Source organism: Musca autumnalis, unplaced genomic scaffold, assembly GCF_047663935.1.
Source record: "Musca autumnalis isolate F117 unplaced genomic scaffold, ASM4766393v1 scaffold_5, whole genome shotgun sequence".
NCBI lineage: Eukaryota > Metazoa > Arthropoda > Insecta > Diptera > Muscidae > Musca > Musca autumnalis.
In genome coordinates, this window is record NW_027412088.1 from 82,809,265 (window position 1) to 82,824,494 (window position 15,230).

General features: G+C 34.3%; 1 protein-coding gene across 1 annotated transcript in view; it reads left to right on the forward strand.

Annotated features, from left to right (window-relative positions):
• The first annotated feature begins 6,965 nt into the window (after window positions 1-6,965).
• Reg-5 (Rhythmically expressed gene 5) overlaps window positions 6,966-15,230 on the forward strand; it is a 44,156-nt gene continuing 35,891 nt past the window's right edge. The window contains exon 1 of the mRNA XM_073957050.1: window positions 6,966-8,119. Within this exon, the coding sequence (XP_073813151.1) occupies window positions 7,976-8,119 (144 nt within the window). The 5' untranslated portion in view covers window positions 6,966-7,975. The remainder of the gene's footprint in view (window positions 8,120-15,230) is intronic.

Genomic DNA, 15,230 nt, shown 5'->3' on the forward strand with positions numbered 1-15,230 from the left:
CATACTCTAGTCTGGAAAAATTTTATGTTGAACTAAAAATGCAAAATTCAAACCTAAGGGGTCGATCATCGATAACAATTATCGTTGAGTGGCGTTGCCAGTTGTCAAAATTGATTCACGTATGGCAACTCTCAACTGAAGTTGCGAATCTCAGTTGACGAAGCGGCTGTTTTTCAGCAACCACCAATTTTCAGTTGCAGTGAACATTTTCGAAGAAACAAGAAGTAAAATAGAAGGAAAAATAAACATTTTGTTAACAATTATTGATTCTTTGCATCATTAATTAATTATTATAATGAAACTAAAGCCACAGCGGATGAAGCGTGGAGGTCCATTTCGGACAGTTTAAACAGCCATGAACCTCCAACACGAACACCTGAAGAGTGGCAGAGTCTGGATTCACTTTAAACCAATGTTGAAAAAGAAAATGCCTCAAAATAAAATAAACTTCACCGACACTGGTGGTGATCCATCACAATAAGTGAATTTATCGCCTTTGGAGCGGACAACAGCAAATCTTTTGCAAATACATTTGGTGACAAATACAGTAGGTTCACTTTAAGTACAAATGACGAACATCCTCCATCTATATAGCCAACTACACCAGGGAATTTCGTTTTTGAATAAAAATGGTTTTTATTTTGCCTTTTTTCCTCCTCTGTCAACTTCGAAACGATCCAATTTTGGCACAATTTGTCCTCTATCAAGTGGACAACTTCCTTCAATACTCTCGACAATGTAGATTGAGCCATGCAATTGTTGAAATCATTGCCATGGGACTTTTGGAAACTTCCGTCCTCAAAGAATCGCAACCCTGCGCACACTTTTAAAAGTGGGGGTATTGCTGTTGATCTGTAACTTACTTTGAAGCCATCCTTTAACGTTTCAACAACATAAACTACGGCATCCTTTGGCAATCGAAAATACGCCTTAAACCTGAAATAATTTACTGATTATACAGATCTTTCCACATGATCATCAGCTTACAGGGCAGATGGCAATTCCAATGGATTCGACTTGTCCCTCAAATTTCTTCTAATAGATGCAATGTCCTGTACATTTTCTTCATCATCAAAAAATAATTCCACCGAACTTATCATTTTTTGGGACAGCAAATAAAACTTGATGGGCAGGTTATATTCCAATCTTGGGTTGTTTTCCAAATTTGCTCGAAAACTCAGCTAAAATATTAAACTATTGTCCAGAATACACAAAAGAGTTATCCAAAGCGCAATTATTTTTAAAATGTTTTTTTTTTTTTTTTTTTTTTTTGGCGAATAGAGGTCACAAGTTTGAAAAAATACTGATCGATAACATGTTTATCGACCACCCAGTTGAGTTGACATTAATGGTACAACATTTCGTCTCAGTCGCGCAGACAACTGACAACGCAACTTAAGTTTAGTGGCAATACAAGATAGACCCATAAACTTGCTTTAGACTATACACTTATAGCTCATTTAGACTAGCCATAAATCCTCGACTGGATTTAATAAATCCAGTACAAATCGCATTGCATTTAGATATACATTTTGGAGGATTTAAATCACAGCCAGCTGATTTTTGTTCATAGCACAATTACCAAGGTAGATGCATCAGCCCATCTGATCGAATTTGAAACTGAAATATGCTGAAAGTACTGAAAATGTTAGCACATTATGCTACTAATGCTAACTAAAGAGCAAATAAAGAATTATTTTATCGCAGTTTGCCCTTCTAAAATAAATAAACGAATTATTTTATCGTTTAGACATCGTGAATATTAGTCTTGGTTGATTAAAATCAACTTTGTACATCAAAACAAATTTAATTTTTCAGCCTTGTTTACAAATTTTACATTTTAATTTATTTTTAGTGTAGCAATTCACCGATGCATCTACCTTGTTTCTTGTGGCAGCTTGCAACTTTTTGTATTTTCTAGCAACACAGAGTTGTATACGAGGATTTATGCCAGATTTAAAACAAATCCACTCAATAGGAGGATTTATTTTTGTATGGGAAATCTGGTAGATTTTGGCTGCAAATAAAACCTGATAATGTGCTAAATCCGGCTAATGAAGTCGTATCTAAATGGGCTATTATACGATGATTAAGTGCATTATCTCGATTTATTTGACATATATTGTATGAAAATGACAACTTAAATCCACTGGATTTGCTAAACCAAGCATAGTCTAAACGGGGTATTAGCTTTCAAGATCAAAATTCCTAGAAATTTTACAAATCTGGATGTATGTACCTTCATATTGGAAATATACCAAAATATGAAGCTTTATTTACCATTTTTGGAACTCTTCCACCCATTGGGAATCCGCGATATCAAGTTACAGTCACTAGAGTAGACAAATCATTTAAAAGACTTCACATCGAGCGGTATGGTAGTACCTTCCAACTGAGAACTAGCAATACCACTTAGCTATATTAGTGCTGGCGAACTATCAATAGCCCGACTATCGTTTTGATTACTGACGTAAAACAAAGCTTACATTTGCCACCAAAACATTTTTTTACTTTCATGGCAGAAAGACCAAAAAATGTTTTTTTTTAATAATTACTTTAAGAGTTCTTTAGGAACAAGGAAGGCTTTACGACAGCGATCAAAACGATAGTCGGACTGTCGATAGTTTGTCAGCTCTATGTTATATTAAAACGTGCATCTATACCCACAATTCTCTATAGGAATGTTTTATACCCATATCGAATACAAAATAACTAGTTTCAGTCATTTCGATGGGATAATGAGGCTAAACCCTTTAAAATATTGAAAATCGTGTGGTACAGTTCTATGGGGCTATATCAGAACGATTTTGCAACATTCTTCAGATTTCATAGATGCAAGCCTTCGTTGCTTTTCGTACTGAATAAAAAATTGTAATATGCTGTTTATATTAGAACTTTTTGGGAGGTTAACCTTCATTATCAGGATTTGTTTGACGTATATGTAATGGAATTGACATTTAAAACCCAGTGGGTTTGTTAAATCCGGTTATATATAAAAGTACTATAAGTTGTTTTCTTAAAAAAAATAAAAAAGTACAATTTTACTACTTTTTTTAATTTTCCATTCCTGCTGTCAACTGAGATGGCTGATAAACCTTGAAGAGCGTTTCTGCGCTATGAACCCGCCGATTATACACAGCTGTACACCATTTTACTTGGGTAAAATGGCTGCAGAAGAAAGCTTCGTTAATCTGTACTGTTTAAACGAAGTCTTTAATTTTTGGTTTGTTCCAGTACTGCAAGAATCTACTAATTTTTACTATTTTTTTCGATAACTTAAAGGAAAAAGTGTTATCGTAGTAAAAAATATGGTCTGTTACTTTACTTTTAAAAGTGGTAACAGTGGCAAAAAATGGTAAAAGTGGTGAACCGTTCTCATATAAATTGTATGCTTTTTAAAGTAAGGGAACACTTTGCGGGTAAAAAGTGGTAAAAACTGGTGACCTCAGGCACGTAAAGGAACAAGACTATAGTACCTTCTTGCAGGTTCTGGAACAGAGCATTTGTGTGACATAATCAAACCTGTGGGTGCCTTGTCCTGTGTAATTTAATGTGCTCCAAATAAAATTCTTGTAAACCAGAAAGAGCATTTTTCAAAACTGTTGGTAGCGTAGCGAAGACTACGAAGATCCCACAGATTTAATCCCAGTAGATGGTATTGAGTGTATACCGCACGGCCAAGATGAGATAAAAAGAGCAATGATAAGGTGTATGCATGATCTAGTTAGCACCAACTGGCAGGAAGATAACTATAGAGGCATAAGTCTGCTCCTTATTGCATATAAGGTAGTGTCTGGAATATTGTGTGAACGACTAAAGCCTATTGTCAACAAAATAATTGTGCCATAACAATGCGGCTTTAGACTTGGCAAATCCATCAGATCAGATATTTACCTGGCGGCAAATCCTGGAAAAACCCAAGATATGCAGATCGACACATATCATATTTTCTTCGACAGTATCTTGCGTTCAAAGGTATTACATTCCATGTACGACTTTGGTATACCCACAAAGCTCATTCGGATTTTTAAAACGACATAAACTGATACCCGGCTCTCAGTTAAAATAGGAAAGAACTCACGGAGAATTTTCGTTCAGAATAACCCCTAAGAAGAATAGTATTGGCTCAAATAGGAGTGTAGCCTTTCACAAATGACATCAGTAGTGCGATTTTCTAACACATTTTTTGAGTTATACCCCGGTTACACTTAACCGGATTAACCCAGTGGGTTTGGATTTCAAATGTCAATTCCATAGCGCAAACGTCAAATAAATCCTCTCGAAGTGGGTTAATCCGGCAAAAAACTCTAGTGTAACCGTACTATTGCCAACAAAAATCGATAAAATTAAAACGCAAAATTTTGAATGAAAAGTTGACAACACTCTTGCTATCGGTAGAAATTTACGACTGCTTTCTTTTGGTCGCTAACTTACCGAATAATATCTTTAATTACCGAAATTATAATTATTTTAATTTTACCGACATTTGTCGGTAACTCAACATATGAATTAGAGAAACGCACTACAGGGAAGGTATCTGACGTCAAGATGGTGCAATCATCCGCATACGTTACGATCTCAATGCCACCTGAAGGAACGGAATACAGGAGAGGTAGAGGTTAAACAGTTCCGGAGATATTACCCTACCTTGGGGAACTCCATGTTTAATTTACGGGGCTTGAACTTCTTGTTCCTGTATTCCACGTACGACTGGCGTCTACACACATAATTGATTATCTGCTAGATGTCCTCAAACAGCGTGGAGTGCTTCACAGTCACTGTTCTATCACACGGCTTGCTCTGGTAGAGTCCTCGGCAAATAAAAGCCTCAAGGATCTTTGCTACTGGCGAAAAAAGCGAAATCGGCTTGTATGATTCACCTTTGCTCGCATTCTTGCCTGTCTTCATTAGCGGACCACCTACCCACTTTCCAGGCTTGGAAATTATGTGGATGGCTAGCGATAGGTTGAAAACTTTAGTGATATACTCTACTCTCGGCACATCCAGCAGTTTCAGCATTACCATGGAGATTGCATCAGGGTCCAACGCTTTCGAAACTTTAGCGTTCCTGATGACATTCACAACATCATCCATTGTAAATTGTGGTGGTTCATCCTTGGCAGGTAGAGATCTTATGCGACGTAGTATTCTTCTCATCTTAGTGCTCTGCCGGGGTTCTCAACAAACTGCCGATTAAAATAGCTGTGACTGAGGTCCTATCTTCCTTCTTTCCAGCGTTCGAGATTGACTTGCATTTTTCAGATGATTTAATCACTTGTTCCGCTTATGCTCACCGAGCAACCTATTAACATCCCTGACTCTGGGACCACTGGGGTTGGTTCTACGAAGCTCATCACACTCATTTGCTAATCCCGTCGCCTCTGACGTGAAGTTTGGTATTTTTTCGGGTATTCGACCAGCAGGTACATATGTATATATGGCGAGCGGCTGCAGCAGTGATGATGTCTTGAATGCCTTGTTTGCTACCGGAACATCAGAAGAGTTGGTCAGATCTCTGAAGCGGCGATTAATGAACTCTCTTAAACTAGGCAAATTAGCTTCCCATGATTGATGAATGTGCGGTGTTCAGAGGTGTTGAAATCGGGCGGTCTGCTGATAGAGACAATTATGGGAAAATGGCCTGATCCCAAGAGAAGCGACTGGTTGCCCGGTGACGTAATTTTCAGACAATGTGACACGATGTTTATGTATGGCAAACTGTGACACTCTCAGCAAATTCTGGTAGGGGAGTCGTCATTGAGTGTGCAAAATGTAGGCCGTGCAATCTGCTCAGCCAGCACTATACATCTCTGGTCATTTGAGCCACAACTCATGATGAACATTGAAGTCCCCAAAGACCTGACGGTTATGACCTTCCAAAAGCGGGCTAATTTTAGCTCTACAACCTGGAATACAGCTATTTATTGGCAGCAACTCTTCCTCGGCAGTTCCACACCTGACTGCAACCGCCATACATTCCGTGTACGGGTCATTAGAATCAAACCAGGCTCAATCGAGATAGGTCTATATTGAACAATATGAAAGTTAATCTCCCAGCTCAACTTCGTGTGCGAACCCTCCTCTGTACGTTGTAACCATCACAATGCTGTAGGCTGCAGTTGTTGTTGAGCTAGGTTTCAGAGCACATCTTGTTTCTGGGGTCCCAGCACGGACCAAAAACATACGGAGCAGGCACAACACAGAAAAACGATAGAAATACAAACATGTGTAGACTGAGGGGGTAGCTGGCCGGAACACAGGTTTTGTTTTGTTCCGGGTCAATCAGGTATCGAAGAACCCGCCACCGTGGGATTGTGTAACTTGGTATTTGGTGTTCCCGGTGGAAACATGGAAAATGCTAATCTATAATAACGTATTCTGCCCCTCATCGGAATACAACATTACAGGGCAAAGGAGCTACCCTGCTAAAAAAAATTTCGATTCTGATGCCGAATTCGGTACGTAAGTTGTATGGACGTGGTCACCGAATCAGGGAAGAATTTTCTAAGGAAATTCTAAAAGAATATTAGAGTTTCGCGACGAATTCGGTCCGAATTCGGAAGTGTATTCTTCGAAAAGTCGTAGAAACATTTAGATTTTCTGACAGAAATCTGAACGTATTCGGAAAGATTCTTCAGAATGTGAACAAAGATTCTTAAAAAAAAACTTTTAGAAAATCGGTACAATTTCTAGGAAAATATTAGAGAAATCGGCAAATTTCTAAAAAAATATTCAGAAAATCTCAGAAAAAATAGGAAATCAGAGCCCTTGGAAAAAATTGTTGGCAGAGTATGATGTACATTCGTAAGAATGGTTCAGTATACTTCACGCTTTTTACTTGTTTTTATTTGCCACAAGGCAAAGTTTTTGTCTTTCCACATTGGCAACCCTATTCCAAAGTCGTCAGTGAAAATTGAGACATCTTCATTGACTCTCCCCACAATTGTAGGCTCCACCAATAGACCAAAACACAATAATCAAAGCAAATGAAATGAACAGCTTTAAACAGTCGGATCGGATCGCCCGCCCAGTGTGTGTTACAAAAATTTAAACAACAAAAAAGAACGACAAGCAGCGCGTTTTGGGGGAGAGCAAATGATTCAAATGTCTTCTGGCGAGAACGAGAAACACAAAGAGAGACTATAAATAAAAGTTTCAAAGCTCGAGAAGATTCACAACAGGCAGAGTCTTCTTCAAATAACGACGACGTTCGTTTGTTCGAGTTCAAATCAAAAAGGCGGATAAATTATAAAAAAAATAAATAAATTGATTAAATATTTAAAACATTTTTATTTCAAAAGCGAAAAAAGTAAAAGATAGTTGAAAAAACTGCAACAAAATTCAATTTGTTTTTAGTGCGTGTTTGACAAGTTAACTGTCGCTGTTTATCTCGTAACTCAACTGATAGATGCAAGTTATCCACTTATTGCTGGTGATTTAAAACTACGTTGAATTTATTTTCAAAATTATCATCTTCAGAAAAACCAAAACAAAAACAACAAAACAGTTAAAACGTTTTTTTTTTATTTACATATTACCTGACTTGAAATCATAAACGTTATCATCGCTGTCACTTAGCTGTCGATAGCAGTTTGCGAGATACACTACTTCAGGCGATTTCATCAGTCGTCAGTCAATTTAATCTCATTTTTCGGTTTTCATCAATCGTTCGTCGTTATTTCTTTAAATTGGTCAGTGCGGCGACAAAGGTGTTGAAAAGAAGTTGAAAAAAGAAAGTTTTCTGTTCGGTACGGAAAAAACCACAAACAAATCTTTTGTTATACAACCCATTATTATTGTTAATAATTTTCTGTGTGTGTCTTTCTGTAAACGTGTGTATTTCCCAAATTCCAACTTTGGCCCCATATTTGAAAGAGAAAAAAACCAAAACATCCAAAAATCCCATAACAACCTACGCTAACAAAGTTCAAACAATACAACAACAACGAAATAGTATATTTCATTCATCATCACCATGGCTATAAAATTTAACGCAGCGAAAGTTTCATTGGCACTTTGTCTACTCCTTACTGTGGCTAGCCGCCACGGTTCATTTAGACAAATGTCAGCCGAGGCCTCATCGATACCTATTTGGGAATTTTTAACACGAAATGAAAAGGTAAGTTTTTGGCAAAGATCCTCTGTTTATTTAATTAAAACAGCAATAAAATGGGATATCCTTTAATGGGTTTCTATAAAGAGATGATATTCTAAAGAAATATCATCAATTTTACATGAATTTTATAGCAAGGTAAAAAATTTATCTATTCGTTTATTTTATAGTGGCGTTTTCCATTCGGACGCTAGTTTTATATATTACTAATTTACACTGTAATCTAAAACGAGTATTTGGCACAAATACGTCATTTATTTGACATATATTCAATAAACTTGACAACTTAAATGACGCAGGTTATTAGAACCTGTTTGATGTAAATGTGACTTAGCGAAGTTTATTTATTAGGTCTAAGACCTAATTTACATTGACACCTAACACAAAAGTTTTGAGAAAATAATTAATCATTTCCTTAGTTTTGCGCAGTGTTGTTTCCATTGATCGATTTGTTACTCTAAATAAGTTTGTGTTAAGATGTATGGTTATTTTTCTAGGGCAGAGTTGGACGGCAATTTTAATACTTCTCCATGAGCATTTCGTTCATTCGGAAAAGGGTTTCATTTTGTAAGACAATTCTCAAATTAAGTTGTTAATCAGCACAAAATCTTCCATGTAATTCTGTTTTGAAGAAGTAAATCTAAATCAGTGGCTTAATTTCCAATAATGTAAACAACATTATAAGGAAAATATTCATATCCCCATTATTCAGGCTAAATTAAAGTTAAAAGTGATCACTAAATTTGAAGGAGGACCTTCTTGGCATTAATTTTAATTTAAAAATTAAAAATATAATTCGAAATTGGGTTTATTTTGCGTTTTCAAATCCATCCTATAGTAAAAGAAAACATATATGGTCTGTTCCTTTACTTTTGAAAATGGTAAAATCGGCAAAACTAGCAAAAGTTGTAATCTGCTTCCATATGAATTGTATGGTTTCTGAAGTAAAGGAACGCTTTTAGAGTAAAAAGTTGTAAAACTTGAAGATTCTTGAACGTAAAGGAACAGAGCTATAATTGCTAATAGATCAAGATATATTTACCAGGTCACAAGAACAACTCTATTTTGGCAGAAAATTCTCCAATATGTCAAAATGTTTGTTTACGTTTTCATACAATTTATTCACAATAACAAAAAATTTGATAGATTGAAACCAATCAGCTGGCTGTTTTACGCCACCTTATAATTTCTTCATGCCATAAGGTCTGTACCATGGTGGAATAAGAAGGTGTTACATCAAATTATGTTAAACGTCAAATTTGCTAAAAATAATGTATTACTGTGAATTGCTTGTTTACATTTTGTATGTGATTTTATTCACAATAACGCATTTTGACAACAGGTATGAAGATCAGCTGTTTTGGCGTTTTGTCCCGTAAAAATTTGTAAGTTTTTTCAGCTGACTTTTAATCAGCTGTTCAATGTAAACAACTTGAAATGTAAACATTTTTGAAATGAAGCTGAAAAGCAAGGCTGTCAAGGCCTGCGTACATAAGCTGCTTTGTTACCTTGGTTACCTTGCTTTCCTGCTTCATTTTTGACATAATAAAAATAAAAGAATAAAGAAGGCCGAGGAAATTTCGAACTGGGTTGCCCTTTTCTTTTTTATTCTTTTATCAGAAGTAAGCAAGGTAAGCAGGCAAGGCAGCTTATGTACGCAGGCCTTTAGGCATGTTGAGTAGTTATTGCTGGGAAAGTTAGTTCAGAGTTCTGTTAACAACTTTCGACAACAAACATAATAGATTTTAAATTTGTATTTTAAATCACAATAATGTTTTTGACAACAAACATAACAATCAGGTGGGCTGTATAAACTGTGAATATACTACTGCTACCAAGGCACTTTTAATATAAGGCAGAAGTGACAATCAGGTGCATTTTTACTTTTTTTTCAAAATGTAATCGGGTCTACTCATGAAATTTGGAACTTCGAAATTTGCCACCGTAAAATACTTCTTTTCATCGTAAACGTGTAATAAAAATGACCTACGACAGTTCTGAATGTCCTTTATTTGCATTTTGTTGCAAATTTGTTCTATTTTAGAGGATTTTCAAAATGTATTTATATATTTTCTGAGAGATTTTTTAGAACGACCCTATTATTCAATATTTTCTTTAGTTCAGCTCCTTTACGTGCAAGAATCTTCAAGTTTTACCAATTTTTAATCAAAAAGTGTTCCTTTACTTCAGACACCATACAATTCATATGGGAGCAGTTTACAACTTTTACTACTTTTGCCGGTTTTGCCATTTTCAAAAGTAAAGGAACAGACCATTTGACATTTAATTCTCAATAACAACAGTGTTGTTTTTGTAAATTTGTTAGTTGTTGTAATTCATGCATCTACCTTATAAAAATATGCCTTGACTGCTACAAATGCATCTGGCAATCTGCTGATCTACCTTACTTATAGCATGTTTATATTATAGCTATTTTTTCGGGTTATAGTACATTTACATATACATATGTATATAGGGTTAATCTCCGTATTGAGAATTTATTTGACATATATGCAATTGAATTGACAGCTTAGTCCGGTCCACACTAGCGTGATTTCATTGAAAACATTTTATGAAATTATGCGTCCCTAGATAGAGTTCCATAGTAGAGTCATATCAGGAAATGTGCTGTAGTGGGGAACTCGATCTAAGACATTTCTTTCAATGCAAATTAAATCCATCGAATTTATTGAATCCAATGTAAACGTAATATTGACCAATTTATCAGGTGATGAATATTATGCCATTTTACAATAGAGGTTGTTGCCGGTTTAACATTTTTATGATGATTTATTGGATTTTGGATTATTCCGCCATGGGTACACAGTTTTTAGTTAGGTCATTGTGCCCACAACACGATTGATAGCTCTTTGTATGCGATTGTTAAGAGGCATGACGCTATAGCTTTGTTCTCTTTAAAAACGTTTTACTCGACAAATTTGAGCGTGTAAAAAATAAGCTGTGTTCCTTTACTAACCTGAGGTTACCATTTTACCATTTGTTACCATTTTTAACCTGCAAAGCGTTCTTTAACCCCGAAAAGTGGCAAAACTGGAAGCAATTTTTTAGAGAGTGAGAGTGGAGAGAGAGCGAAAATGGCTTTCTCTTCTACCACAGGCTACCAGCAAAAATTCTGCAGGTAAAAAAATGGCAGAACTGATTTTTCGACTTTTGTTTGACGATTATTTCACAATGAAAAAGAAAATGGACGAAAAACAGAAGAAAAAGTCGAACGCTGACAAAACTAAATTAAAAACTGTGAAATAAAAGACGAAAATTGATTTTTTATGTTTCTTTTTGACTTTGCTGCCAGATCTACCATTTTTCCGTTCCTTTACTTTTCAGGTAAAAATGTTCATGAGAGAGCAATTTTGACACTTTTCTCTTTTATCACCCTTACCATTAAAAAAGTAAAGGAACAAAGCTATAGTAACATGGTTGCCGGCGATTGATTGGCTGATACGTCGACTTTGACATTTGTTCCAGTTTTTTTTGACGTATTTTCCGTTCCCGAACTATTTCAAAAAACTTTTGCGTGAGAACAATTTTTTACAGTTCTCTCTTTTACGAGTTTTACTATTAAAAAGTACGGGAATGACGCTTATATGTGGCACATACAAAGACGTATAGAGATTAACAGTTTTCGTTTAACAGAATGTTGTTATGATATCATAACAACAGAGGTTAACTCCATCTATCGATAATTTTGCACAATTGACTTTTCCCATCTTCTTTAGTTATGTCTATATCACACCCATGGCAGAACTACCAGTGGAATCACACCAGCTGATCGAATATGAAAAGTCAAATCCCTTTATTAAAAAATTATTTTTGTTGTAATTTCCCCAACAACATAAAGAAAGTTTTGACATAACATATTCAAAATTTTACGATGCCACTACCTGGGTAATTGTGCCATGATCACACCATATGCTTTTCTTGTTTGTTTGTTCTCCGAGTCATATTGGTGTGGCTGGTAGAGTTGTTAAATCTAGTGAACTAGTTCAGTACCATAGTTCGTTTGCGTATGATTTATTTTATTAAAACAAAGAGATAATATAACTCATTCGCAGTTCGTTCATGGAAACAACCGGTGTCCACTGAACTATATTTTGAACTAGGTCGTTCAAACGAACTAGATTGTAACAACTCTAGTGGCTGGCAGATGATATCCTATAGGCGAAGGGCAACATAACAGAATTCTTTAAATACATTTTAACCTACCGTTTTCGTTGAGTGTATTATTTATGTTTATTTTTATAAAGAAGATTTTGTCATTCATTATTCAACGACAATCTCTAACCGTTTTTTATTCACAATAGAAACGTGTTTGTCGCCATAACATATCGTATATAAATTCTATTGTTATAGTTTGTGGTGTTGGTCCATCCTAGAAGCATTTGAAAAGCATCTTCATGTTTAAACTAGATTTGAAAAATAAAAGTATTGTTTTATTCTAGTTTTTTTGTGTTTTTGTTTATTTGAAGGAAGGTACCTTTAGTCTCAAGGTCTTAATTCGGCAATTTTATGATTTGCAAGTTAGACCTGAATGAATGTTCTATTGAACTGATGATCATTGTCGCAGCAATGACCAGTTTTTTCTTGTTCAATGATCTGATATTCTAATGCTCGATGGATGATCAAGAAGTAGTCAAATTTCTTCGCTCGTTTCTGCGAAAACAAATACATATTTATGATTGTTTTTTAATTAAAATAACGATGACAATATGTATTTATGTGTATGATATATTATCTATGCTATGACGACATACATACCAAGCTGGTTTAAGAGGAAATAACAAATAATAATTAGAAATTACTGATATTTTAAAGTTATAAAACAAAGAAAGGTTTAAGAATGCGAAATTTGTAGATTCTTGCAGGTTCTGGAACAGAGCTTATAACAATAAGTTATACTTGCACGTCTGTTATCATGTTAATGATGCTATCTAGATTTTGTTTGACGTAAATTGTATGAAAACATCTGTCATCATAATCGATAATAAAAATAAAAAAATATATATATATATATATATATATATATATATATATATATATATATATATATGTTATAGTTAAAAAAATCGTTTTTAAATAAATTAAAATTAAAGTAGCTTTAAACACGTTTTGTTATAAAAAAACCTATTTGTTTATTTATTTAACAATATGGATTGAAGAAGATAAACAAATCATTTATCTCAAACTCAAACAAAAATTTTTTGTACAATGAATGTCAAGGTTTTTTCTTCTATTTTAGCGGCAATGATGTATAAAAAGAAAGAAATTAAGATAGGTTTAGACTTCTAAAGCGATTGATGTATACATATTATCAACTTTACACTTTATTGAAGAGTGTGTTAGACAAATGGGGTTAAGCTGCGAATGGACATGCTAATAAGCTAATAAGTGCTAATTGCAAATTAATAATAAAAACTCCAAATTTCATGAAAATATAATGTCTGTTCTAAAACTGCAAGAATCTACTAATTTTTACTATTTTCTCCGATAACATAAAGGAAAAAAATGTTATCGTAGTAAAAAATAGTAGCTTCTTGCAGGTTCTGGAACAGAGCAATATTTTAACTTCGTTCCAATACTTTTTAATAGTTCTGTTCGTTTACTTTTTAAAGCTAATAACTGTTCCTCCACCAACGTAACCCGGGGCCAATTTTGGCTGGATAATGTTGATAAAACTTGTTTATTTTTGTACTTTTTGTATGTGATTTTATTCACAATGATGCTTCTTGACAATTACAATGATGATCAGCCATTTTTGGCGTTACACCTTTTTATTGTGCCATGGATGCATCATGGCCCTGTTCCTTTACGTTCAAGAATCTTCAAGTTTTCCTCGAAAAGCGTTCCCTTTCTTTAAGAAACATACAATTGACATGAGATCAGTTCACAACTTTTACGACTTTTGCCACTTCTACTATTTTTAAAAGTAACTATGCGTTTAAACATGACAGGACAGCTGACAATCAATACAATACATAAAGTATTGATTGTCAAAATCCCAAAACTTGTATGTGCGACGTAGTCGTCGCGACAACTGCAAAAACAGTTGTAAAATTATGAATGAAAATCATGGATTTCTTTTAGTTTTCCGTTCACATATTTTGTTTTTGTTTATTTTATTTTGTATTCAACACATTTCAATTATTACTTCACTTATTGTAAATAAAATCACATACGAAAGGTAAAGAAGCAATTCACAGAAATACATTTGGTCTGTTCCAGTACTACAAGAATCTACTAATTTTTACTATTTTTCCGATAACATAAAGGAAAACATGTTATCATAGTCCCGGTCCATACTAGAGTGCATTTCATAAAAAAATTTCATGAAATTAGGTGTTCTTAGATTGAATTCCCCACTACAGCAATTTCATGATTTTACTCTACTATGGAACTCGATCTATAGACGCATAATTTCATGTCAAAATTTCAATGAAAGTAAAGGAACGCTTTTCGATTAAAAAGTGGTAAAACTTGAAGAAGGAACAGAGCTTTTCTTATTCCCCCATGGTTCGCATCAAATGTTCTGATAAGAAATGTTACTTTTTGTTTTCAATTTTACCAAAAGTCATTGAGTTTCAGGCGTTTATTACTTTGTAAGAATTAATGGTGTTTTCTTATATTAAATTAAATACACAATTTAATTGCAATTATTCGTCTGTATGTATATTGAATGAAATTCCTTTATTGAAAACTAATAAAAAATAACGATACACACGTTTCAGTGGAATTCTTTCGTATTTTCGTTTTTTTTTTGTTGCAAAAAAAATCATAGACAAGTTTGTTATTAATAGTAACGTTTAAACAACGGCAATAAAAAGTAACTGGATTTTTATTGGCCTTTATTAAATATTCAATAACAATGCCGGCAATAATATGCGTTAAATATACATACATACTACAACAAACAGCAACAACAGCAACAAATAACACAATAAATTATTAGAAAAATAAAAAAACACGAATTCAATGAAAAATACACAACGTGATATATAAACAACTACAACAAATTAAGAACTAGGTGGATCATCATCATTATCAACAAATTTGCAACATAATGCTGAACATTTCAATTATTGATTTAATATTTAATTATAGT